This window comes from Hordeum vulgare, chromosome 5H, assembly GCF_904849725.1.
Source record: "Hordeum vulgare subsp. vulgare chromosome 5H, MorexV3_pseudomolecules_assembly, whole genome shotgun sequence".
Taxonomy (NCBI): Eukaryota; Viridiplantae; Streptophyta; class Magnoliopsida; order Poales; family Poaceae; genus Hordeum; species Hordeum vulgare.
Window position 1 is genome coordinate 558,969,178 of NC_058522.1, and position 25,176 is coordinate 558,994,353.

Here is a 25,176-nt window from a genome sequence, read left to right on the forward strand (position 1 = left end):
GCAATACCTTATGGGCAGTTCTATCTCCAGTGTGGTGTCCTCCGTAGGCTTCGGAATGACACCTCTGCAAGATCTGTCCCTGTTCATGTTCAGGCACACAACGTCTAATAATATCATCTACTCCTTCCTTATAAAGGTGAGGATCATCCCAAAAGTAGTGTCTCAAATCAAAGAAGAATTTCTTCTTTTGCTGATAGGTGAAACTGGGTGGTATGTATTTGGCTACGATATAATTTGCATAATCGGCATACCACGGTGCACTATGTGAAGTGAGGATGACATTCAATTGCTCATCAGGAAAGCTGTCATCAATAGGTAGTGGGTCATCAAGGACATTCTCTAGCCTAGACAAGTTATCTGCTACAGAGTTATCAGCACCCTTTCGGTCAACGACGTGCAAATCAGATTCCTGTAGCAGGAGAAGCCATCTGATCAGCCTAGGCTTAGCGTCCTTCTTCTCCATAAGGTACTTAATAGTAGCATGATCAGAGTGAATAGTGACTTTGGAGTCAACTATATAAGATCTGAACTTTTCACATGCAAACACGACTACTAAAAATTCCTTCTCTGTAGTGGCATAGTTTCTTTGGGCACTGTCTAGAGTTTTACTAACGTAGTGAATGACATTCAACTTCTTGTCAACTCTTTGTCCTAGAACAGCACCAACAACATAATCACTAGCATCGCACATGATTTCAAAGGCTAAGTTCCAGTCAGGTGGTTGAACAATAGGTGCGGTTATCAAAGCCTTCTTAAGTATTTCAAAAGCTTCCTCACAATCCTCATCAAAAACAAAAGGAACATCCTTCTGCAAGAGGTTGGTAAGAGGCCTAGAAATCTTAGAGAAGTCTTTAATGAACCTTCTATAGAAACCAGCAATTCCTAGGAAACTTCGTATACCTCTGATATTTATGGGGCAAGGCATTTTCTCAAGTGCATCAACCTTAGCCTTATCAACTTCAATGCCTCTTTCAGAGATTTTGTGTCCTAAGACGGTACCTTCATTAACCATAAAGTGGCACTTCTCCCAATTCAAGACGAGGTTGGTATCTTCGCATCTCTGTAAGACTCGATCAAGGTTGCTGAGGCAATCATCAAAGGAAGACCCGTAAATGGAGAAGTCATCCATGAAAACCTCGACAATCTTTTCACAAAAGTCAGAGAATATAGCCATCATACATCTTTGAAAGGTGGCAGGTGCATTGCATAAGCCAAAAGGCATACGTCTATAAGCAAAGGTACCGAAGGGGCAGGTGAAAGTGGTTTTCTCCTGATCAGACTGTGCAATAGGTATTTGCGAGAAACCTGAATAACCGTCTAGAAAGCAGAAGTGTTTGTGTTTTGATAGCCTTTCTAGCATTTGCTCGATAAACGACAAAGGATAATGATCTTTCCTGGTTGCCTTGTTCAGTTTCCGGAAGTCTATCACCATCCTATAGCCGGTAATAATCCTTTGTGGGATTAGTTCATCATTATCATTAGGAACGACGGTGATACCTCCCTTCTTAGGTACGCAATGTACTAGACTTACCCAATCACTATGAGCAACAAGATAAATGATTCCTGCTTCCAGAAGCTTTAATATTTCTTTTCTAACGACCTCTTTCATCTTAGGATTTAATCTCCTTTGATGATCAACAACTGGTTTAAAGTCATGATCGGTTTTAATCTTGTGCTGACATAGAGTGGGACTAATACCCTTAAGATCATCAAGAGTATATCCAATAGCAGCACAGTTCTTCCTCAGAGTTCTTAGTAACTTTTTCTCTTCGTGCTCTGAGAGGAGAGCACTAATAATAACATGATATATCTCCTTCTCATCAAGATAGGCATACTTAAGAGTATCAGGCAACTGTTTAAGCTCGAACATAGGATCACCCTTCGGTGGGGGAGGATCCCGAAGCAGTTCAACATGCAGATTATTCTTGAGAATAGGATATTGTTCTAAGACAATTTTATCTATCTCATCTCTCTCCTCCATATGCATATCATTTTCATGCTCAAGCAGATATTGCTCTAAAGGATCCGTAGGAGGTACGGCAATAGAGGCAAGAGAATAATTTCATCCCTTCCAGACGACTCTTTTTCATGGGATTGTCTTCCAAACTTGGAGAAGTTAAATTCATGAGACACACCCTCGAAACTAACTGTGACAGTGTGCTTAATGCAATCAATGTGAGCATTGACAGTGTTGAGAAAGGGTCTACCAAATAAGATGGGACAAAAGCTATCTTGTGCAGTACCAAGGACGAGGAAATCAGTAGGATACTTCGTCTTACCACACAGGACTTCTACGTCTCTCACAATTCCCAGAGGGCAGATAGTGTCTCTATTAGCTAGCGTAATAGTGACATCAATGGGTTCTAACTCAGCAGGTGTAATCTCATCTTTGATTTCATCATATAGAGAACGGGGTATTGCACTAACACTAGCTCCCATATCACATAAACCATGGTAACAGTGATCTCCTATCTTGACAGAAACAACGGGCAGGCCAACTACTGGTCCGTGTTTGTCTTTCGCGTGAGGTTTAGCAATTCTAGCGGAGTCCTCATAGAATTTGATAACATGCCCATCTATGTCTTCGGCTAAGAGATCTTTGATAATAGCAACACTAGGTTCAGCTCTAATTTCCTCAGGGGGTGCAAGTGGTCTAATGTAACCCCTACATATCACAGTTGGAGCTTTAGGATAATCCTTTATCCTAGCAGGGTATGGTGGTTTCTCAGTGTAAGCACAAGGAACAACAGGATCACTAAAAGCAATGACGTTCTCCTCACCTAGATTGGTTTTGGCTATGTTGCTTTCTACAGGAGGATGATATTTAAACCACTTCTCTTTGGGAAGATCAACATGAGCAGCAAAAGATTCACATAGAGAATCTACTATCTCAGAGTCAAGTCCATACTTAGCGCTAAAATCTCTAAAAGTGTTTGTCTCAACAAAAGATTTAACGCAATCAAACTGGAAATTCATACCTGACTCCTTACCTTCCTCCAACTCCCAATATTCAGAGTTACGTTTGATTCTCTCCAATAAATTCCACTTGTGGTCAATATCCTTCTTCATAAAAGAACCGGTACAAGAAGTGTCAAGCATGGTACGATCTTCATGAGAAAGCCGAGCATAAAAGTTTTGAGTGATAATATCTCTCGAGAGCTCATGATTGGGGCATGAATATAGCATTGATTTAAGCCTCCCCCAAGCTTGAGCTATGCTTTCCCTGTCACGAGGCCAAAAGTTATAAGTAAAGTTCTGATCACGATGTACTAAATGCATAGGATAGAACTTTTGATGAAATTCCAATTTCAATCGATTGTAGTCCCATGATCCAGTATCATCACATAGCCTATACCATGTCAACGCCTTATCCTTCGAAGATAAAGGAAAGACTTTCTTCTTTACCTCATCCTCGGGCAAACCTGCAAGCTTAAATAAACCACAAGCTTCATCTACATAGATCAGATGTAAGTCTGGATGTGAAGATCCATCTCGTGTAAAAGGATTAGCCAGCAGTTTCTCAAGCATACCCGAAGGAATTTCATAAAAGATATTTTCAGTAGATACCTCAGGTTGAGGAACAACTCCTCGTGCTTCCATTCGTGGTGAAGATACCCCGAACAAACTCCTCAAAGGAACAGTTTCCATAGTGACAAGTGACAATAAATTTCAGCACTGTATAAAAATGTTTCCTTACCAATTTCCACTTACCAAAGGCGCTTCACTCCCCGGCAACGGCGCTAGAAAAGAGTCTGGATGACCCACAAGTATAGGGGATCAATCTTAGTCCTTTCGATAAGTAAGAGTGTCGAACCCAACGAGGAGCAGAAGGCTCTGATAAACGGTTTTCAGCAAGGTAATAACTGCAAGCACTCAAAGTAGCGGTAACAAGTGATGGTGTAGTGAGGTGAAACGTAGCAAGCGAAAAGTAACAAGTAACAAGTAGTAGCAATGGTGCAGCAAGTGGCCCAATCCCTTTTGTAGCAAGGGACAAGCCTGAACAAAGCCTTATAGGAGGAAAAACGCTCCCGAGGACACACAGGAATTTGTGTCATGCTAGTTTCATCATGTTCATATGATTCGCGTTCGTTACTTTGATAGTTTGATATGTGGGTGGACCGGCGCTTGGGTACTTCCCTTACTTGGACAAGCATCCCACTTATGATTAACCTCTCTCGCAAGCATCCGCAACTATAAAAGAAGAATTAAGACAATGTCTAACCATAGAATTAAACTAGCGGATCCAAATCAGCCCCTTACGAAGCAACGCATAGACTGGGGTTTAAGCTTCTGTCACTCCAGCAACCCATCATCTACTTACTACTCCCCAATGCCTTCCTCTAGGCCCAAGTATGGTGAAGTGTTATGTAGTCAACGTTAACATAACACCACTAGAGGAAAAGACAACATACAACATATCAAAATACCGAACGAATATCAAATTCACATGACTATTATCAGCATGACTTATCCCATGTCCTCAGGAACAAAAGTAACTACTCACAAAGCATAATCATAATCATGATCAGAGATGTAATGAATAGCATCAAGGATCTGAACATAAAATCTTCCACCAAGTAATCCAACTAGCATCAACTACAAAGAGTAATCAACACTACTAGTAACCTTACAAGTACCAATCGGAGTCGCGAGACGAAGATTGGTTACAAGAGATGAACTAGGGATTGGAGATGAGATGGTGTTGATGAAGATGTTGATGAAGATGCCTCCCCTCCGACGAGAGGAGTGTTGGTGATGACGATGGCGATGATTTCCCCCTCCGGGAGGGAAGTTTCCCCGGCAGGATCGTCCTGCCGGAGCTCTAGATTGGATCTGCTCAAGTTCCGCCTCGTGGCGGCGGCGAAACCACGAAAAAGCTCCCGATTGATTTTTTCTGGAACGAAACTCTTCATATAGCAAAAGAGGGGGGCTAGTGGGCCGTCAGGGAGCCCACAAGCTTGCCCTCCGCCACCAGGGGGGTGGCGGTGGCAGGGCTTGTGGCGCCCTGGTAGCCCCCCTCCGGTACTTCTTTCTCCCAGTATTTTTTATATAATCCAAAAAAAACCACGTAACTTTTCAGGGCATTTGGAGATGTGCAGAATAGTGGACTAAGATTTGCTCCTTTTCTAGTGCAGAACTCAAGCTGCCTGAATTCTCCCTCTTCAAATAAACCTTGCAAAATAAGAGAGAAAAGGCATGCATATGGTACCACAAAGTAATATAACAGCCCATAAAGCAATGAATATCAACATGAAAGTATGATGCAAAATGGACGTATCACCCCCCCTCGGGCCTCTCATGTAACGAGGGGGATTAAACCCCCCTTGTGATTAGTTGTTTTGGGGGCGGGTTTGCCCCCCGTGAGAGAATGACATGGGGGTCGCCCTCTGAGAAAACAAAAAGTATATATATATATGATAATAAAAATATTAATATTAATTATGTTATATATATAACTAAGTAGTTAATTTATTAATTAAATAATTATTTTAGTAATCTATTAATTAAATTAATTAAAACCACTTAGGTTACTTAGCCACTGAGTTAATATTAACATGTGGATGACATGTCGGTCCAACCCATTAACAACTAATTTTATCTATTGATTTAATTCTATTGATTAATTAACCAAATGTGAGTATGACACGTGGGTCCCACCCCCTTAAATTAATTTGTTTAATAGCTAATTATAACTATTTAAAATATGAGTATGACGTGTGGGATGGAGTGGTGAGAGTTGACCAGTCAACAAACTGCTAATGTGAGCATGACATCATGCTGATGTCATTAATGAATATTGAATTTAATTAAATCTATTTAATTCCTATATAATTAATAAAACTTCAAAAATTAATATAAAATAATTCGTAATCCAGATGGAAATAATCTGTACATGAAAGTTGATGATAAAACGAGACGAACCAGGATACACTACCCCTTCGTGTGTCACGCATCTTTATCATAGCGAACATGAAACTTTTCCATCCGTTTCGCGTGTCCGGTAGTAGCGAGAGACCCAGGATATATCGTCAGATATTTTCCCGATCCATCTATGTGGGATGATACCGTGTTAGTGCATGCCTAGAACTGCATATTGCCATGCCATACATCGTGTTGCATATGTGCTTATACTTATTGTTTCTTCCCCCTCTTCTTATGGGTAGACCCGGAGACTGACGTTGCTGTCGGGTACGACTACCCTCCTGACGACCAGCCATTTGTCGCAGAGCAACAAGGCAAGCAAACCCCCCTCCTTGATAATTCCTATATCGCCCATTCTTTCTCCCTCATGCTTGCATTAGAATTTTTCTACTGTTGTAGTTAGCTCCTATATCTGATGCATAACCTGTTTTTGATAAACTGCTACTTTATTCTAGTGCACCTTAAAACTGTTTAGTAAAGGTGGAGCAGTCATCCCCTTTGGCCCTTAGTCCAGTTACCCCCTGCTTTTTCATCAAGTCTCTATCATCTGATCGACGAGCCATGACCCGTCACAACACTCACACCCCCTTAGTTGTACGACGATGTAGAGCTACTATCGAGTACCGAGGGTGACACCTCGTTACGTACTCCGATGTTGGCGTTGTAGTGTAGTTGATTGGCGGTGGTTCTCGGAGGGTGATTCCTCCTTCACCACCTCTGATAACGACTCTGTCGGACAACCCATCAAGCGTGGTCCATCGAGGATGATTCCTCTCTGGCCACCTTGACGGTTACATCGTTCGGAATCCATCGAGGGGTGATACCTCGGATCCCTTTTATGTTACGACCACACAATTACTTGACCTTGTTACTCGGAGCATGAATGGTGTGTTGCAGGTGGATTCCCGCGTGAATGTGATGATGAACTAATTAAAATGCTAATGGATTTGGGTATTTGATCTGGGTTGGTCGGAGACCTTTTCGCACTAACCTTCATGTGGGAGGAGTTATGGGTTCTCGACGTCATGGTATCAGCCGAAGCTCTTCAAACGTCAGCAATGGAGCGACGCGTGCCCGAGTGGTCCGCATAAGCATCGTTCTTGTATAAGAGGTGCGAGGACTAACATCGGCCGCCCACACATCGTGCAGGAGCGCAAAGGGTGATGGGCCCCTGACCCGTGTGCGCTTAGGATTTAGACCGACGGGTTGCCCTCTTTGTTGAGCCTAGGTAGGGCTGCGACACGTTGATGTTTCGAGGCCGAGCATGCCCAGGAAAGTGTGTCCGACCAGAATTTATCAAGCGTGTTGGGTACTGTGATGCACCCCTGCAGGGATGAAAATTAACTATTCGAATAGCCGTGTCCACGGTTACAGGACGACTTGGAGTTGTCCCCTGGTCTTATACAACTAAAACTGTTACTTAACTGGAATGTTTGCTCCGGGATTGTTTCCTCGCAGGGGAGTCGGGGAAGAATCTTTGGGCGTGACCTCTTTTAAATTTTGCCGCAACAATATGACTATTATTGTGTTATTGCTCTACTCTTGTCTACTGCTGCAAGACGCTGAAGATGCTTGTCTTCGATATGACTAGGCCTTCTTTCTCTATTCTCGCATTGCTGCAGTTAGTCCACATATGACCCCTTCCTTTGATACTGATGCATAACTTAGCATACTTCTGATGTCAGACTTGCGAGTACTTTGGATGAGTACTCACCGTTGCTTTGCTCCCCTTTTTAATTTCCCCTTGTTACGTTGCTGCGACGAGATGATGGAGCCCATGAGATGGCATATTCCATCGATGACGCGTGCTACCCCGACGGTGCGTGCTACTACGTGAAGGCCGCTGACGACTAAGAATAGTTTAGGAGGTTCCCTGGCAGGAGGCCTCGCCTCGTTCGATCGTTATCTCTTTTGTGCTAGCCATCTCTAAGGCATTATCATGTTTCATGTGTGTACTCAGATATTTGTTGTTTCCGCCGACTCGTGTGTTTATCGAGCTTCTGTATTTTAGCTCTCGAGGCCCATGACTTGTAATATGAAGCTTGTATGTTTTATTTGTGTCTAGAGTTGTGTTGTGATATCTTTCCACGAGTCCTTGAGCTTAGTCGTACACATTTGTGTGTATGATTAGCGTACGATCAAATCAAGGACGTCACAGAAGCGATCCACTAGGATGGGCCGACCCATTAAAAGGGTTCCAGGATTCCGGTTTTGGGAACCTGATGGAAGGTTTCACCCGTCTTTTTTTGGTTTTGGGAACCTCTAGAAGGTTCGTGGACCGTTTTTTCAGTTTCTTTTCGTTTTTCGTTTTTCCTTTTCTTTTTTCCTTTCTCTTTCTTTCTTTTTCTTTTTTTCCAAGGTTATTTTATCTTTTTAAAATAAGTTCATGTTCAAAAATTGTTCTTCAAATTCAAAAAATGTTGTTGCTTTTTTTTTATAATGTACTAAATTTCAAATAGTTGCCTTTTTAAAAACAATCATAACATTCATAGAATGTTCAAAATCTTCAAAAAATGTTCGGTATTTTCAAAAATTATTTGGTTTTTTCAAAAAATCTTTGGAATATCAAAATTTTGTTCAATTTTTATACTAAGTTCGTGTTCGAAAATTGTTCTTAAATTTGCAAAAAAAGTTCTTGCTTTTTTTTCCGAATTTAAAACATTTTTCGTTTTCAAACTTTGATCATAAGTTCAAAAATTAGTCTGGATTTTTATAAAATGTTATTAAAATTTGAAAACTGTTTTTTATTTTTTTTTATGTTCTAAATTTCAAATAGTTACCGTAAAAAAATAATCGGTATTTCAATAAATGTTTGGTATTTTCAAAAAATGTTAAGTATTTTTATAAAATGTTCGAAATATAAAAAATTTGTTCAATTTTGACACTAAGTTCGTGTTCTAAAATTGTTCTTAAATTTTGAAAAATGTTATTTCTTTTAAAAAATGTTTCAAATTTAATCACTTTGTCGTTTTTCAAACTTTTTTCCTAAATTCAAAAAATGTTATGGATTTTCAAATTTTTTCTTGAAATTCGAAAAATATGTTTTCTTAGAAATGAAAAAGTAAAGTAAAAAAGAAAGAAAAGACTAACCAGAAAGGAAATAAGCAGAAAAGGTAGAAAAAACATAAACAGAAAATAAAGGAAATTATCAGATTTTTTTGAGACAAGAAAACTGGGCCGGCCTAGTCGGGCGACCTTCGCTGAGCGACTCCCTGCCACAGAATTAGTCACTCTAATTGACTTCAAAATCCAGGGCAACCCAGCCCCTTTCACGCAAACTACAAGCCCACTAAGAAAGTCTTAAGCCCACTAGTTAGAGAGACCACGGCTTCCCTAACTTTCACCCAGCTCCCTCTTGCCGCTGCCGGCCATCACTCCCTCACTGCCGGCGCCGCCGCCATGCTCCGACACCTAGTCTGCGTCCTCACTCAGCTGCTCTCTTCTACCTCCGCCACCTCGACCTCCCCTCTCCACCGTCTCATCTCCTCCGTCGCGGCCACCCCGGAATTCGCCGCCGCGGAGGATTACCTCGCTCGGAGCAGCATCTTATCCTCTCCCCGCCGCCTCATATCCGACGCCACAGCCCCCAGCATCTCCCCAACCACCGGCTTTGCCTCCGAGGACTACCTCGTCTCCGCCTGCGGCTTGACCCGTGCCCAGGCCCTCAAGGCCTCCCCCAAGCTCTCCCACCTCCGGTCCCCCGCCAAACCGGACGCCGTCCTCGCTTTCCTCGCCGGCCTCGGCCTCTCCAGCGCCGACGTCGCCGCCCTCGTCGCCAGGGACCCCAAGTTCCTCTGCAGCGGCGTGGACAAGGGCCTGTCCCCCATCGTCGCGGGGCTCTCCGGCCTCGGTTTGTCACATTCTGAGATCGCGCGCCTCCTCTCGCATTCCCCCAACAGTTTCCGTTGTAGATCCATCGTCCCCAAGCTGCAGTACTACCTGCCCCTCTTCGGCTCCTCCGGGCTATCAACTTCAACACCTCCCTCCTCGTATACAAGAGCAAGGTGGAGCTCAATGTCGCGTTCCTGCGTGAGTGTGGGCTGGGTGATCGCGACATTGCCAAGCTGTGCGTCTCGATACCGAGGATGGTCACCACCAACCTGGAGTGTGTCCAGACAATGGTGGCATTGACCGAAGGTCTGGGTGTGCCCCGGGGATCTAGAATGTTCAGGCATGCTCTGAGTGCTCTCGCATTCCTCGACGAGAAGAAGATCGCAGCCAAAGTGGATTACCTGAAGAAGACGTTAGGGTGGTCTGATGACGAGGTGAGCATTGCTCTGCCTAAGGCCCCGTTTTTGCTCTGCAAGTCAAACGAATCGCTGCAGCACAGGTCCGAGTTCCTCATCTCTGAGGTGGGGTTGGAACCTGCATACATTGCTCATCGGCCAGTAATGCTCTGTTACAGCCTAGAGGGCCGGATGAGACCTCGGCACTACGTTGTAAAGTTTCTCAAGGAAAATGGAATGCTCAAGCGCGACCCGAGCTACTATACTGTTTTCAAGGAGACTGAGAAGTATTTCGTGGAGAAGTTCATATGCCCTCACAAGGAAGCTGCACCACACCTTGCTGAAGATTATGCTGCCGCTTGCGGAGGGGAAGTGCCCGCTAGATTCAGATTTACATGAACCAAGAATTCTGAGTAATGTATGTAAAATCACGATCTAGTTCTGAAGTCAACTATGTTTTGGTCATTATTTTGTACGGAGAAGGACATACATGTTTTCTGAAATTTATGTGGCTTTCTGAAATCTGTCCTTTGATTATTTTCTCCTTTGTGCCATTCTAATCAGAAGATTACTTTATATGTTGAGCTTGCTTATGCTTCATGAATGTCACGTGAGGTTTGCTGCTTCATAAAAAGTTGGTATTTACCATTTTATGAATTTCATTTCATATCACAGTTGTTTATACCTTCTAGATTGTTGGTTACAGCACTGGAGATGCATAAGTCACACCCTGTAGCTTTGGCTAACTTCAAATGATTGAGACACCCCTGGCAGGGCAGACCTGGGAGAGGCATTGTTGATCGAGAGGGGGCAGCTGGAAGACATGGCAACCCAATGACCTGGAACATCGACTCCTAAGCTTCCATAGGAGGTATATGTGATTTTGTCAAGCTGTTCTTCCAAATCTGAAAGAAGTTTTCTGTCTATGAAGCGGACGACTTGTGATGATTATCAGGTGTCATTCAATTACCTTTAGACGATGCCCATCATCTTTTTGTGCAGTTCATGTTGGCAACCTTTCTGTTGTGCCTGCTGGTTGAGGATATTGTCAAGGTAATGGTATAGGCTTGCTAAAGGAAACCCATGTGAGATACGGAGTACTTTATAATCTAGAGAGCTTTCCTTTCTCCTTTTTCATCACTAGCCTTAAACATATCTTCCTCTCACAAAAAATGGTACCCGCGTTTACCAAAACAAACTGTGAGCTGCATTGGCATCAGTCACACGTATCACTGAATCCATCGGTGCTCTCACTTCTTTTCGTGAATTTTGCGGTCTGTTGAGTTGGTGATTAGTTCACTTGGTCTAATCATGTTAGAGCAGAACTAAATATCGGTGAAAACATGCCCAGTATCTGAAAGAACTTCCTCTGATGTTATGAAGGAGGTAAACCTTGATAGCTGGGCAGGTAAATAAACTGAGGTGGCATGTGATTTTCCCCCCACCACGCTCTAATTTGATGGTATGACCTGTCAGCTATCCTATGCAGAATATGCATGTTCATTCAGCATTGCTAAACCTGCACGGAATTAAATTGGCTACAGTACATCCCACTTCATGATGCTGCTTGTGATCTTGATGTGAATGAGCTACAGTATGTCCAATTACAGTAGTATGTTTATTGCAGCTAGTTTGTACTGGATCTATCAGGAATGTTATGTAACTCAAGAAGATGTTGCTTATCATTTGCAAATTGTTAAATTATTTCACGGTGCTGGCTTTTGTTTGCTCCTTGTGCTCATAGTCTCTATGGTTGTTGTGTCAGGTTGGAGCATGTAGTGCACAGCCTTGCTTGCGTGTGTGCCGGCCCATAAGCCAGTTCTGCAGTTATCAGATCCCCTGAGAGTGGATATGGACACTAGATTTGTTGGTCAGGTAATTAATTTCTCTAGCACATGACTGACAGAGAGACAAACATATCAATCATTTGGACACGCATAATGCTATTTATGTTGTTAGAACTTAGCCCCTGTAGAACAATATTGCTCTGTTCTGCAATTAGGGCTCAAGTCTGCAACACACTGATCATCATATTGGTCGTAGACCTTTCTTTTAGCAAGTATTGGACTAACCAGAATATTTAGAGCGGTTTGAAGGAAACAAATGACGTCATGCCATATATGATGATACTAGCCTGGCAGGCATCTAAACGTTGGTCCTAGATACTAGATTGTCTATATGTAGCAGATGAATTTCGAGTAGGATACAATATCCTGAGTTGATTGATACTCTTTAATGTATTCAGATTTCAAGACATATCTTTTGTCATTCATAGTAAAAAAAAAAGAAATCACATTGGACTTATATATGTATATGGTGACAGAATTTTGTAGGTATAATAGGGTTAAAATGTTGAACAGATCACCACCTCCAATTATGCAATACAGCATAGAACTAAGCAGCTGTTGGAGGTCATTAACATCTAATGATAATTGTACTGTCCTATAGTTGAACAAGTAAACATTTGATCTTAGCTGGCATATGGGTGAGCATAATGTATGCATGTTACACTCTGATCGTCTTGATCATGCATGATTTCTATACAAGAATAAAGGGTAAGAGCTTGTCGGGCCGCTTTTTTCCGACTGATTCATGGGACGGTCCAAAAAACGGCCTGACCAGGTCCGATAAAAAGGCCCGGCCCGTAAATTGTTTACAGGAGGTCCGTAAAACCACCCCTGAATCCGCTATATACGCCAGCGCCGGGTCGTTTTAGGGTTCCCGTCCTCGTTCTCCCTTATCCACCGGAAGTGAGAGGAGATGCGCGGGTGGTAGGAGGGGTGGCCGAGAGGGGGCTCAGCGATCGCGGCGGGCTTGGCGGTGAGCCGCCTCTCAAGTGCCACAACGATGTTGAGGCGGGATGAGCAAAATAAACAACACTGAGAATTTTTTTAGGCGTCAGAGAATCAACAAAATACTACACAAAAGAAATGCACAATAAGCACACACAAATTAACATCAGATACCAAAACAATACTTACCACCTCTTGGGTCCATATGATTTTATATGAATTCTAGAATATTTCAATCTTTATGGATAATCGTCATAGTAAAAACAATAATTCTTGTGTTTATCATTTGATTCGTATGATTGAATCATTCCATCCTAAACCTAAAATACTATTGGAAAATCCCTGCAAAAATAAAATAAAAAATACTATAGTATTCAAACAGACAAGATATTGTAATCCTTTTTTCCAATTAGATATTGTAATTCTTTTGTTTTCCTATTTTTGCACTCGTAGAATCTTTGTGAATCAAAGAGGCCCTTAACCGCAATCAACTACTCCCTCCGTTCACAAATATAAGACGTTTTGAATATTTTTGTATAGAATGAAATGGGTGAACATAGACACTAAAACGTGCCTATACATCCGATTCAAAATAAGTTACTCATAGAACATTTCATATTTGTGAATGGATGGAGTATTGTTCACGGAGATTCCATTTACATGGTCTATACATACAAAATTGGACTGATCATGCTTGCGCTTCAATCTATGGTTGAATGGTTAGGAGAATAGTGATATCTTCGATCAACCAGGGATTAAATCCTAGTGGTTGCGTTATTTCTAAATTTAGATTAGAATTTTTGATGATGCACGTTTAGTTAAATTTAGATTAGAATTTTTGATGATGCACGTTTAGTTAAAGTAGATGTTTCCGTCGACTATGAGGTGTTTATGACATGACATTTTAGTTTTTTTAAGATGTTCATATGAATAGGGTCTACCTTCATAAGAGTATTATTTAAGATGAATGCATGCGCATGAGTGTGTACTGTGTTCTCAAACGAAAAGATTGTTCGCGATTACACAGATAATTCACCAAAGCTGCCAACCACAGATAGAGCGTCAGACGCTTGTTACAGCGAAGGTAGCCATGTCTTCCAAAAAAGAAGCAACGACGATCAACAACGGAGCTAACTCCCACCGCCGGCAACGGGCCGGGCGGCAAGGCGGTCTCCCGCTTCTACACCCTGACAAAGAAAATGCTCAGCTCCGTTCCACCGCCGGCGCCGGCGCCGCCGTCCCCGTCCGGGCTGACCATGTAGAACGACTCCGAGTCCTTGCTCCCGGTGACCCTGTCAAACCCCGCGCGCATGTATGCCACCTCGCCGTCCGCGTCCGCCGCCCCGCCGGGCCCGGGCGGCTCGTCCACCACGTCCCCGGGCAGCACGCCGGCGCCCACCGACACGGTGCTCAGCAGCTGCATGACCGCGAGGTCGCCGTCCGTGGCCTCCCGCCTGACCGCGTACCCGACGCGCCGGCCGTTGACGTACGCCGTCCACATCGCCTCCTCCAGCAGGCTGACGCTCCCGCCGCCTTCGCCGGCGTCGGGCGACTTCTTGGACTTCTTCTCGCACTCGAGGGCGATGCGGACGTGGCCCCCGGCGGAGATCTCCTGCATGAGCTTCCCCGTGGGCACGCCGAGCTCGAGGACCAGGGTGGGGAGGCTGCCTGGCCGCTCCTGCACGGCGAGCGCGATGCGGGCGCGGCGGTGGCCGTAGAAGGTCCCCGTGACGCGCGCGCGGCCGCCGGCGTGGCCGTCGTGCGGCTTGCCGTGGCGCCTGGGGAGGGCCGACGCCGGGCGGCACGCGGCCGGCGCGATGATGGGGAAGGAGCGGAGCAGCGCGCGGATGGCGCGGAGCGCGCGCGACGGCGGGCCACGGACGGCCGCGGCCGCGCGCTTCTCCTGCGACGCCGACGACGGCTCCTTGAGCGTGATCTCCGGCCGCGGCGTGCGCGGCGTGGTCGGCGGCGGGGTGGACGCCCTGGCAGCCGGCGCCGGCGGCGTGCGCGGGGAGGCCGGGATGGCGCACTGCGGGGTGGTCGGGGACGCCGGCGCGACGGCCAGCCGGCTCGCCGCCGAGGGCGAGCGCGGCGGCGTCGCGCGGGACAGCGGGCTCGACGGCGTCGTGCGCGGCATGGTGTGGCGAGCCGGGGCGCGGGAAATGAGACGGCAGCGAGTCCTCGGAGGGTTTAAACCCGAGCGAGCGAGCGCGACGTGACGGCATGCACGCTGGTTCGAGGTGGTGCACCGTGCACGACGTGGTGGCAGAACACCGACACACGTACTCACAGCAGCCATGGGCGCCGAGGATTTTGGGGCTGATTAGTTCATGCTGCAATCTGCGGTTTGACCACCTCATGATGTGGTGACGAGGACATCCATCATCACATTTTTCTTTTCTTTTGCACATATCCATCATCACTTCTGATAGAATACCTTATTTCGTTTGTTCGTGGCAGCCCACTTTGCATTCCGTCGATATATATTGACAATGACTCTATGGATATATTTCTCTACTGGACTCTACTGGACTTTGTTCCTGGTACCGCAGACATGTTCGTTTTGTTATGCTCCGGAACAGTTCATCCTGGATCACTGTAGAATAGAGAAGAAAAATAAAACTGTGTGGAGCGGGTTGTAATATCATAGCAAGTGTGGTTGGATGAACGACAAATTGGGGGTTCCATATTCAACACATTAGCAGCAGTGAAGCCATCAAACCACATGGGTCATATATCTCGTGCTTCCAACATTATTCAACACGATACATGTTTTTTAAAGGCTCTACAGCATTGGCTCATACAGAGACATGTTGCCAGTTTGTCAGAGTCCAAATTCCGCATGCTCACAAAGTCGCAATAAGTAGACTAATGCAGCAATGCTCTAAGTCTCCAATCTGTTTCCAGTGATTCAGTACTTTCATCAACGTCAAGGCAGCGCTAGGATATGCCGTGCTTGAGAAGCAAGCTACATCTCGCCGCACTCACTTATGACGCAGGCAAGCTTCGGACGGTTGTTTGGCCCAGTCGCCACGTTCTCAATCTTCCGCAGCACGAGCAGACCATCTCCCAGCACCCTCTGAGATGGCATAACAAGGCATTAGTTAGTTATAAACCCATGTAGTACTGCCATTGAAAGGCAGAGGGCAGCTTACAGTTTAGCACACAAGGATACATTTACTTGTGAACTGTAATAGGTGATGCTGGTACCAAATAATGATGCATTAAAATTAAGCACCTCTTACCCCGAAAACCACGTGCTTGTTGTCTAGCCATTCACACTTTGCACAAGTTAAAAAGAACTGCAAAGCAGATGGTAGAAAATAAGATTTCGTTATTCTAGAAGATATATACAGTAAAATCTAACTGGAAAATATGTGAAAGGAGATTGGTGGTATAGACAAGAAAGGGCAAGTCCAGATATGAGCAGATAAGAACAACACCACTATAACATCACAACAAATTGGTAACATAGCACACATTCAGATCATGCTGAAATGAAAAGAAATAATAGTTTAAAAGATGAAAGTACCTGAGATCCATTAGAGTTAGCTCCACTGTTCGCCTGAAAAATAAATTAACATACATTTAGATCCATATAAGATGGGATTTAATAAAATATTTCTTAAACAAATTAATGAATATCCCTTATCATTGTGCAACACACTGCTGAGAAAAGAAAACGAAACACTAGTAGCCATTTAAACTAAAACAGAACTATTCTAGTGTAAAACCAGCTAAATAGTAAGCCCAAGGTGGATGCTTCTTTTTAAGTAACCATGAGAAAAAGGCACCCACGAGGATTAAGAAATCAATACTCCATAAAAGAGATCTGGAAACACATCACCATTCACCATGAATTAAAATAATGCATTGCCATGAGATTGCCCCAGTCCGTTTTGATGTAGGTCAAACCTAACCTAGCCTACTACAAATGTTGAAAGTGACCACCTAAAATGCCAAATTTAGATCATTCACTTTATATTGTGCACCGTATCTCAATAATTATGTACACCATTTGAAGGCCGCCATAATAAAAGAGGTTTGCTAATTTGAGCATATATTCTGGTCACTCAGTGAGCAGAAGTCCCATACAGAAGGAGAAGGTACATCAGAGACCTGATAAAAAAGGAAAATATACAAAATACATGGAGTGGAAGGAAATTTTATACAAACATAACTAAGACATTAGGCCAAGCAGTAGATCTCTTGCAAATGAACATGGCATTAGCAAAGTAACATCTGACAATAGTTTCAATTAGGAAAATGAGATAGAGAGAAGAATACCATGGAGAGCAGGCCAGGACCAGTATGCTTCGCAATGAAATTTTCATCATCAAATTTGGTACCATATATTGATATGCATCCACTACCATCACCCTACAGGACATGAAGGAACTTTAGTTTACACCAAACAAACCCTACAGGACATGAAGGAACTTTAGTTTACACCAAACAAACCCTACAGGACATGAAGGAACTTTAGTTTACACCAAACAAACCCTACAGGACATGAAGGAACTTTAGTTTACACCAAACAAACCCTACAGGACATGAAGGAACTTTAGTTTACACCAAACAAACCCTTCAGTTCTGAGCACAAATTACTCAGGAACAGTTGGTCACTCAAAACTAAATTGTAATAAGCCATAGAGGCTCAAAGCAAGATGCACCATTTTACCAAATAATTCAATAGCTCAAGTCAAGTTGCATCAATGCACATAAATGCCACAGTCCAAAACAGCATGCCTAAAAGATTATGTTAATTTATGTTGTTGATGCATTGAGCAACAGTATGGCACAAACCTTTACGAAGTCACCTCCCTGAATCATGAAATCTTTGATCACTCGATGGAACTGACAACCCTTATACCCCTGTGGAATAGCTGACTTCCTGCAATCAGCATGTTGAAATTAAGCATAGCTGCACACCAAATAAAGCTACTAATGCAAGTATGCAACCATCCAAAATTGCAGACTTGCAGTTGCCAGTTATTGTTTTATTTACAGTGTCCTGAATGAAGCAAATAACAACCACTGCCCGCTAAGAAAAGGAACAGTCAAACTGTTTATGTTCGCACCTATGTGATGACTATCAATGTAAGAAGTACTAATTACATATTTAAAAAAACATTCAATCAAATGTGCAAAAGGAGAAAGCATTCAACAAAGTTACCCATGATACACACAAACACAAACTTAAGCAACACTCACACAAGGAAGGTAAATGTTCAAGTCAGAAAGGAATTCAGGGTTGCAGAATTAGCCTCAGAAATAAGCATACTATCGGCAATCACGATAACCAATCGCCGGGCATACATCTAATTCTCACCTGTACTCGCCAGTGCAGAACTGCCTGCAACAAAAAGAACAAACAGAGCAGAGATCCGTCAGCAGCAGAAGCGATAAATCAAACGGAACCTAGGGTTTAAGGGTGGGGCGGCGAGGGCGCGGCTACCTGAAGTTCTCGGCGGTCTTGGGGACGAGGTCGGCGAAGAGCTCCATCTTGATGCGGCCGGCCGGGATGGAGCCGATGGTCACGTCGAAGAACACCACCGGGTTCTTCGGGTTCGGCGGCCGCTGGTGCCACTCCACCGACGCCGGCGCCGGGGCCGGCGGCGTAGGCCCCGCGGAGATGGCTGACGCCATGCCTGTCGGCGCTCGAGGTAAGGTCGTGGAAGCTTCTGGAAGGTTCGGGAGCCGAGGGGGGGCAAAAGAAGCCTCGAGTTCGAGAGGGAGAGGCCGGCGGCGCGCTAGGAGGACGGAGGCGGGCCAATATGCGCCAAGATTCGTGCCAGAGAGACGAGCGTCCCGAACGTTCGAGACACGTCGGCTAAGATCCGTCTCACCGCCATGTGGGCCCGGAGTCGGTCACCGGGGCCACGCGTCAGCCGGCTATCCGTTCCGAAGTCGGTAAGAAAGGTATCTCCACCCTTAATAAGGAGGAGAGGAGAGGAGGAAAGAAGCTACCCCCAAATCGATTTGGAGTTTTCGACCAGACACCAACCGAGCCCCCAACCAGACCGAAACCAAACCCTAGGCGGCGGCGGCGGCGGAGATGGCGGCGGCGAGCTTGAGGAAGGGGAACGCGAGGCTGCCGCCGGAGGTGAACAGGGCGCTGTTCGTGCGGAACCTGCCGTTCAACATCTCGAGCGAGGAGATGTACGACATCTTCGGCAAGTACGGGGCCATCCGGCAGATCCGGCTGGGCAACGCCAAGGACACGCGGGGGACGGCGTACGTGGTGTACGAGGACATCTACGACGCCAAGAACGCCGTCGACCACCTCTCGGGCTTCAACGTCGCCAACCGCTACCTCATCGTGCTCTACTCGCAGCTCAACAAGATGTCCAAGAAGACGGACATCAAGAAGAAGGAGGACGAGATCACCAGGCTCCAGGAGAAGTACGGCATCGGATCCAAGACCCCCTCCGCCAACGACGCCTGATCCTACCCAGCAGATGTGCTGCTCCGTGTTTAGTTTAGAAATCGTCGACAGAAACTGTCTGTAATCTGTGCTTGGCCGCGGTATGTTTTGTTTGCGGTGGTTCGGTATCGATGATGAACCTGATTCGATTGATAGCATTTGTCCTGTGTTTTGATGTAACTTGAATTTGGTACTTCAATTAGTAAGTAGTAATATCTATGCTGTGGATGTCAATGATCCTAGTGTTCGCTTGGAATTTTTGATATGCGCATGATTGTTCAGATACATGGAGCACCTGAATTCTATTTAGACAACCAAATTTGTGGTATAGCGAGGGTCTGTGTTGCTTGATGATACAAATTACAGTGGATGTCAGTGATCTGTTAAAGAGGGGTGTATCCAGTGTAGCCTCTTTGTTAATGCTCATGCTATGTGATTTTACTTTATGGTTTGCTAGTGCTGATTGTGCTATGCAAACTTGCTGCTATGTAGTACTTCCTCTGCTCCTAAATATTTGTCTTTTTAATATTTAGGAACGGACGGAGTATTAGGGCCTCTTTGATTCGTAGGATTCTCAAAATGCAGGAATAGAAAAAACATAGGAATAGAGTGGCACGTCCTTTTCTACACTACAGAATTTGGAAGTGTGTTTGATAGCATAGGAAAAACAATTTTTTTTTACAAAGAGGTTTGAGTGGATGAAAATTTTCCTTCAAAATGTAGTACAAATGAATCCTATGAAAAAATTCCAAAGGATTTCAATCCTACGAATCAAACGGCCATCGTAGGAAAAAATCTTAAGGATCCAAATTCTCAAAAATTCAATGAAATTCCTTTGTATCAAAGGAGCCCTAAGTGTTTTCATGGGTTTCTTAAGCGATATGTCTGGTCTAGTTCAAGCCCACTTTCCTCTAGCTATTTGGATCTGTCATGTTCATTGTGGGATGGCCGTTTCTTAAATTTACAGAGTATGATCTTGGGGTATGCTTGAACTTGTGTATTTGGGGAATTGTACTGTCTATTTGGTTTGTGTAAAGAGGCCTGATCCCAATTTGCTTGAATAGAATAGATGTCTACTAGATTTTCTGAGGTTGGTAAACATAGCATGTTTGCCTCCAAAAATCACACATGTACATTTCATAGTTTGTTTGCCTGAGAGTGCTAACGGGAGTTTTGGCTATCACTATAGTTTCAGAAGATGAAAAGAGTTTCTGTTGTTTAAGTTCTTCAACAACAGAAAATGGGCATTTATTTCAACAACAAAAGAGAGAGAGGGAAATACACAACATAGTCCTCTTTCTTTAGGTTTCAGCAACTCTTGATGCAACATACAGGTGGCACACACTGGTATTATTAGCAATCCAGCGAGAATAAGATGAACATATTCAGCAAGATGGGCCAGGAGAGTTAAGTCGAAGCGGCTCTGTTTGAATCAAACATATCAAGGGATAGAGTAAAGTGTATGCCAATATTATTCCATGAAACGAACAGTTTAACCAATGACATCGGATACACGATTATATTCTATTTTCGTTACAGGAATTCCTCAACTGGAAACTCCACTTGATATCAAAACAGCGACTAGCTAGTATTCATCATCTGTTTACTTGTCGCCATTCTTGAACACGGCAGCTAGACCCAGCGGCCAGTTGAATTTCGTTGACATGTCCTGCCTGGCCGCCTTGGAAGCCCTACAGTACAAAGCAAAGATGAGACCATCAAGTGTAATAGGATAGTCCTACTGAACATATGGTTAACCAATAAGAAGAATTCAGGACATGGAACCAAAAGGAGAAGCGTATCGCGTATTATTCTACAACCTAAAGAAACTATTAGCAAAGGCAGTCTGTGGTGACCCCAGCTGTTCTGTTTTGACTGAAGTTTCGCTCTCGTTGGACCTTATTCACATTTCAACTTCGTATGGAGATCATCATACCATATACTCCCTCCGTCCCAAAATTCTTGTCTTAGGTTTGTCTAGAAATGGATGTATCAAAATACTAAAACATGACTAGATACATTCATATCTAAACAAATCAAAGACACGAATTTTGGGACGGAGGGAGTACTTGACAAATGCAGTGCAGCATAAAAGTAACACCCAAGGATAGGTACAGGTACATTGGAATAACCATGCTAACTGCAAAGAATGCATTTAACATTGAAATCACCAAGTAAAGGCCACAGGCAAATATGCAATGAGATACATAGGTAAATAGGTTCACAATAGAGACTCCTGAACATTGCAAATGGGGATCTCTTGTAAGTCAACAAGTGTAGCTTAACCGGTAAAGAGGCTACACTGGAATGCCTATTTTACTGTAATCAGTTTGAAAAGTTTAAACAGCAACTTGACAAACCAAGGAGATTGAAGTGATGCCCGTAGCTTCTTCAAGATGCGCAGGGCAGGAGCAGCCTATCAAGTGATCAAGCAGTCCGGTGGATCACATGCCATCCATGCTGAAACCATTGGCCGAGTGCATTTTTTATCGGCTAGGATTGCCTTGTATATAGAGGTTAGCCATTCTTGGTAGTGCAAAATGCTAGAAATGGTCTGTCGGGCTGTATTTGTGCTAGTGTAATCTAGACATACAAGCACATGATCCAGATGCAAGGTTACTGACCAATAAATAGGCCTCAAGAGTTGTTCACCTGGATATCAAACATGGATGCTCACAATTACGCCTCTCTATGAACCAGGATCAAGGATCAATCCCATCAATACATCTAACCAACAACCTTAATTTGTCCTACGAATCACGAGCACACGCGACACGACCGACAAATCTCAATCTAGTGGGGTGATTTTAGAACCTAGCGCGCGCTGCTCCGGCGGGGACAGTTAATAAAGAGAAAACATGCCGCGGGGAGGGAGGGGGGAGGGGTCATTCTTACTCGGCGAACGCGGCGGCGGAGGCGGAGGCGGGCGGCGGCGGGGGCGGGAGGCAGGCGGCGATGGTGGAGAAGCCCTGGCGCTGCTTGTGCTTCTGGTTGGAGGTGCAGTGGATGAAGACGATGCCCCGGCGCTTCACCACCTTGCAGAAGCTGCACAACCGCTTCACCGATGCGCGGACCTTCATCTTCCTCTTCTTCCTCTTCCTCCTCGCACGAGCTTCCCCGATCCGATTCCAAGCAGAGCGTGTCCGCTCCTCGTTCTCGTGTTGGTGGGTGGACTAGGGTTGCGTTCCGAGCTGGAGCCCTCGATGGGCCGGCTGGGTATTACAGGCCCAGGCCCAGGCCCGTCCACAGAATCTTCTATTTCTAAGTAGCTATAACCCACTAACTATTCTTTTTCTGGATTTAAAAAACAAAATCTAGACTAAAAAAACTACCTATCTTTTCTCCGTCCTAGTTTTTCTAGTGTAGTGTCCAAAACACTCTTCTATTATGAGACGGAAAGAGTATCTATTTTTTTCTACACATGCAACCATGGAGTCATGCGTGCAAATCATAAATTACATGCAACCGTGTCACATCATCAATTTATACACGTTAGTCATTAGTTATTTTCTGCATTAGATTTTGTATTTACAATACATGTGTTGGGCGATTGCATCATAATTATGTAATTCAACATTTACATTTTTATTGGATGACATTCTTTTAACTACAATTCACATTTCTCTACTTCCACACTCTTTGTATTTTTGTAAGCTTACATTTTCTTCACATTAGTTGTAGATGTTCTTAGCAAATTTTATGTATTTCTTTTAGCGGGATTCCAGCAACATCACATAGGTAATCATTTAGTATCATACTATTTGAGTCACATCTATCTAAAATAACTCAAAAAATTGAGTTACATTTAATATGCAGTTTATTTTGCTAAAAGAAATGACAAATAGTTTATACGATAGTATAAAACCGTAGAGTAGGGTTATTTGGAGGCCGAGCTACACAAATGCCTTTTATTTTTTAAATTAATCAAAAATCAATCTGGGTTTTCTATCATAGCTTGCCACAGAACTAGTTAAGGTTTATGACGGTGTAGAAGTTCCTAAAAATTCTGAAAAAATAATGAAATATCACACCTATAATATAACGTGATCCGACGGGACAATTGAAAAAAAAAACAACTTTAGGTGTCCTGGACAAAAAGAACAAGTAGGTCAGTATATATTTTACGTGAACGCAAGCTGAAATGCTTGTTTTTTTACCAAGGATACATACATGCACACAAGGATGTAATGGATATGCGTGTAAAATTTTATTTTTTACCCTGAATTGCAAGTTACACAAAAAAAATCATGAATTTTGAGAATGAACAATACATGTGCTAAAAAGCCACAATTTTGTTTTTTTATGTTTACCTCTCATTTTAACGTATTTCATCATGAAAATTTTACAAAAATATACATTATGTCTCCGGGTATGTTTTTTTAAAGAATGGAAATAAAAGTATGAATCTGAATTAGTATTTTTAAATTAAAGCCTCCATGGAGCTCGGCCTCCATTTGGCAATTTTGAAAACATGTAAAAAGAATGTACTTTTGAAAGTGAGTAGAATGACAAAAACTTAATATTATATGAAATGCATATTACAATATTGTTTTCGAGAAACACGATGTAGACACATATGGTCATTAGTCAAACATTTGTTTAGAAGAAACATAACACGCCTTTACATTACAATTACAAAATAGCCTGGACATTTTTAACCAACATCGATGTGGGTCAGGGTCATGTGGCAAGAAAAATATGTGTGTGTACACCCAAATGGCATTATACACAAGAAAGAGTAGGGTATTACCACGTAAGGAGGGCCCGAACCTGAATAAAGTATGTGTCTATTTACTCTGTGACCTAATGGCTACATCGGGATACCCCATCAAGAGAACTGCACGATTTAGCTCCAACAGTTGGTACCGTAGGATAGTTCTTCAACTTCTAGATTGTGCAGAAAGTTTAAGAAAACGGTATTGAACTTGGCCTAAACTGGTCAATCAGATACAACTCTAGTCTCTAACTGGGTTCACTTTTTGAAAATGTGCACGAATCTTGATCAACATCACACATATTTAAACTTCCTAAAACAAGCTACAAAATGAAACCATTTAAGCATTTTATTATTGTGTTTAGCAAGGGATCTTGTCCCAAGGTCATGAGGTGTTTTGGTGATGTATTTGGTGCATCAAATGGATGTGTATTGTTTGTTGAGTATGAGCTAAAGAAGATTCCAAATGAAGAGCAAAATGACTTGTTACATGTGTGTCACAAACATCATCATTATGCCACCATGTACATCCTATGCATGTCTATAATTACAAACAAAAAAGGCCAATAATAAAAGAACAAAAGAAGCTAATGCCAACTTGCAGGAGAGAGACCATGATTTGAGTATGAACCACTTGTTGATACCTCACATGTAGATTCTATAATTCCACTCCATGTTAGTAACAACTAAGTTAGACACTTGTGCTCAATAAACCTCGGTTAGTATATTTGTTCGACTCCTAAATGCAAAACACTTTATCAAGATATTCAAAAATACCAAAACATGCAAAACAAATTGTGCATTGTAATACACCGAGATATTTGAGAATGGTAGGATACCAAAAATGTACATAAAAACACACACACACACACACATTAATACATTTATATACAATTGCTTTTATAAAGGAAGTGATTTTTATCATTTACTTAGGTCTGGACGGAAGATGGTTCAACCAAGTGTCTTGAACTTTGAAACATAATATAATTATTTAGGAAAAACATGGTTTTACTTAACATTATTGTATTTGTATCATTAGAAGCATGTAGTAAAATTGTAATTGTATTTGTAGCACACACGATTAATATTATTTGA

At 43.3% G+C, this 25,176-nt stretch overlaps 3 protein-coding genes and 1 pseudogene across 3 annotated transcripts; 2 read left to right on the forward strand and 2 right to left on the reverse strand.

Annotated features, from left to right (window-relative positions):
- The first annotated feature begins 9,268 nt into the window (after nucleotides 1-9,268).
- LOC123399144 lies at nucleotides 9,269-10,670 on the forward strand (annotated as a pseudogene).
- Nucleotides 10,671-15,648: 4,978 nt separating this feature from the next.
- Nucleotides 15,649-18,708, reverse strand: LOC123452941 (peptidyl-prolyl cis-trans isomerase CYP22). The gene is made up of 7 exons (XM_045129686.1): nucleotides 18,399-18,708; nucleotides 18,273-18,296; nucleotides 17,747-17,834; nucleotides 17,228-17,320; nucleotides 16,473-16,505; nucleotides 16,186-16,242; nucleotides 15,649-16,019 (listed from the first exon to the last, which is right to left on the reverse strand). Exons 1-7 carry the CDS (start codon nucleotides 18,587-18,589, stop codon nucleotides 15,909-15,911), a joined length of 597 nt encoding a protein of 198 aa, XP_044985621.1. The 5' UTR covers nucleotides 18,590-18,708; the 3' UTR covers nucleotides 15,649-15,908.
- Nucleotides 18,709-18,897: 189 nt separating this feature from the next.
- Nucleotides 18,898-19,601, forward strand: LOC123452942 (splicing factor 3B subunit 6-like protein). Its single transcript, XM_045129687.1, has one exon. The coding sequence runs from the start codon at nucleotides 18,999-19,001 to the stop codon at nucleotides 19,386-19,388; it is 390 nt and encodes a 129-aa protein (XP_044985622.1). The 5' UTR covers nucleotides 18,898-18,998; the 3' UTR covers nucleotides 19,389-19,601.
- A 1,173-nt stretch (nucleotides 19,602-20,774) lies between these two features.
- LOC123452943 lies at nucleotides 20,775-22,538 on the reverse strand. Its single transcript, XM_045129688.1, has 2 exons — nucleotides 22,263-22,538; nucleotides 20,775-21,058 (listed from the first exon to the last, which is right to left on the reverse strand). The coding sequence occupies exons 1-2, from the start codon at nucleotides 22,445-22,447 to the stop codon at nucleotides 20,971-20,973; spliced, it is 273 nt and encodes a 90-aa protein (XP_044985623.1). The 5' UTR covers nucleotides 22,448-22,538; the 3' UTR covers nucleotides 20,775-20,970.
- Between the last annotated feature and the right edge of the window lie 2,638 nt (nucleotides 22,539-25,176).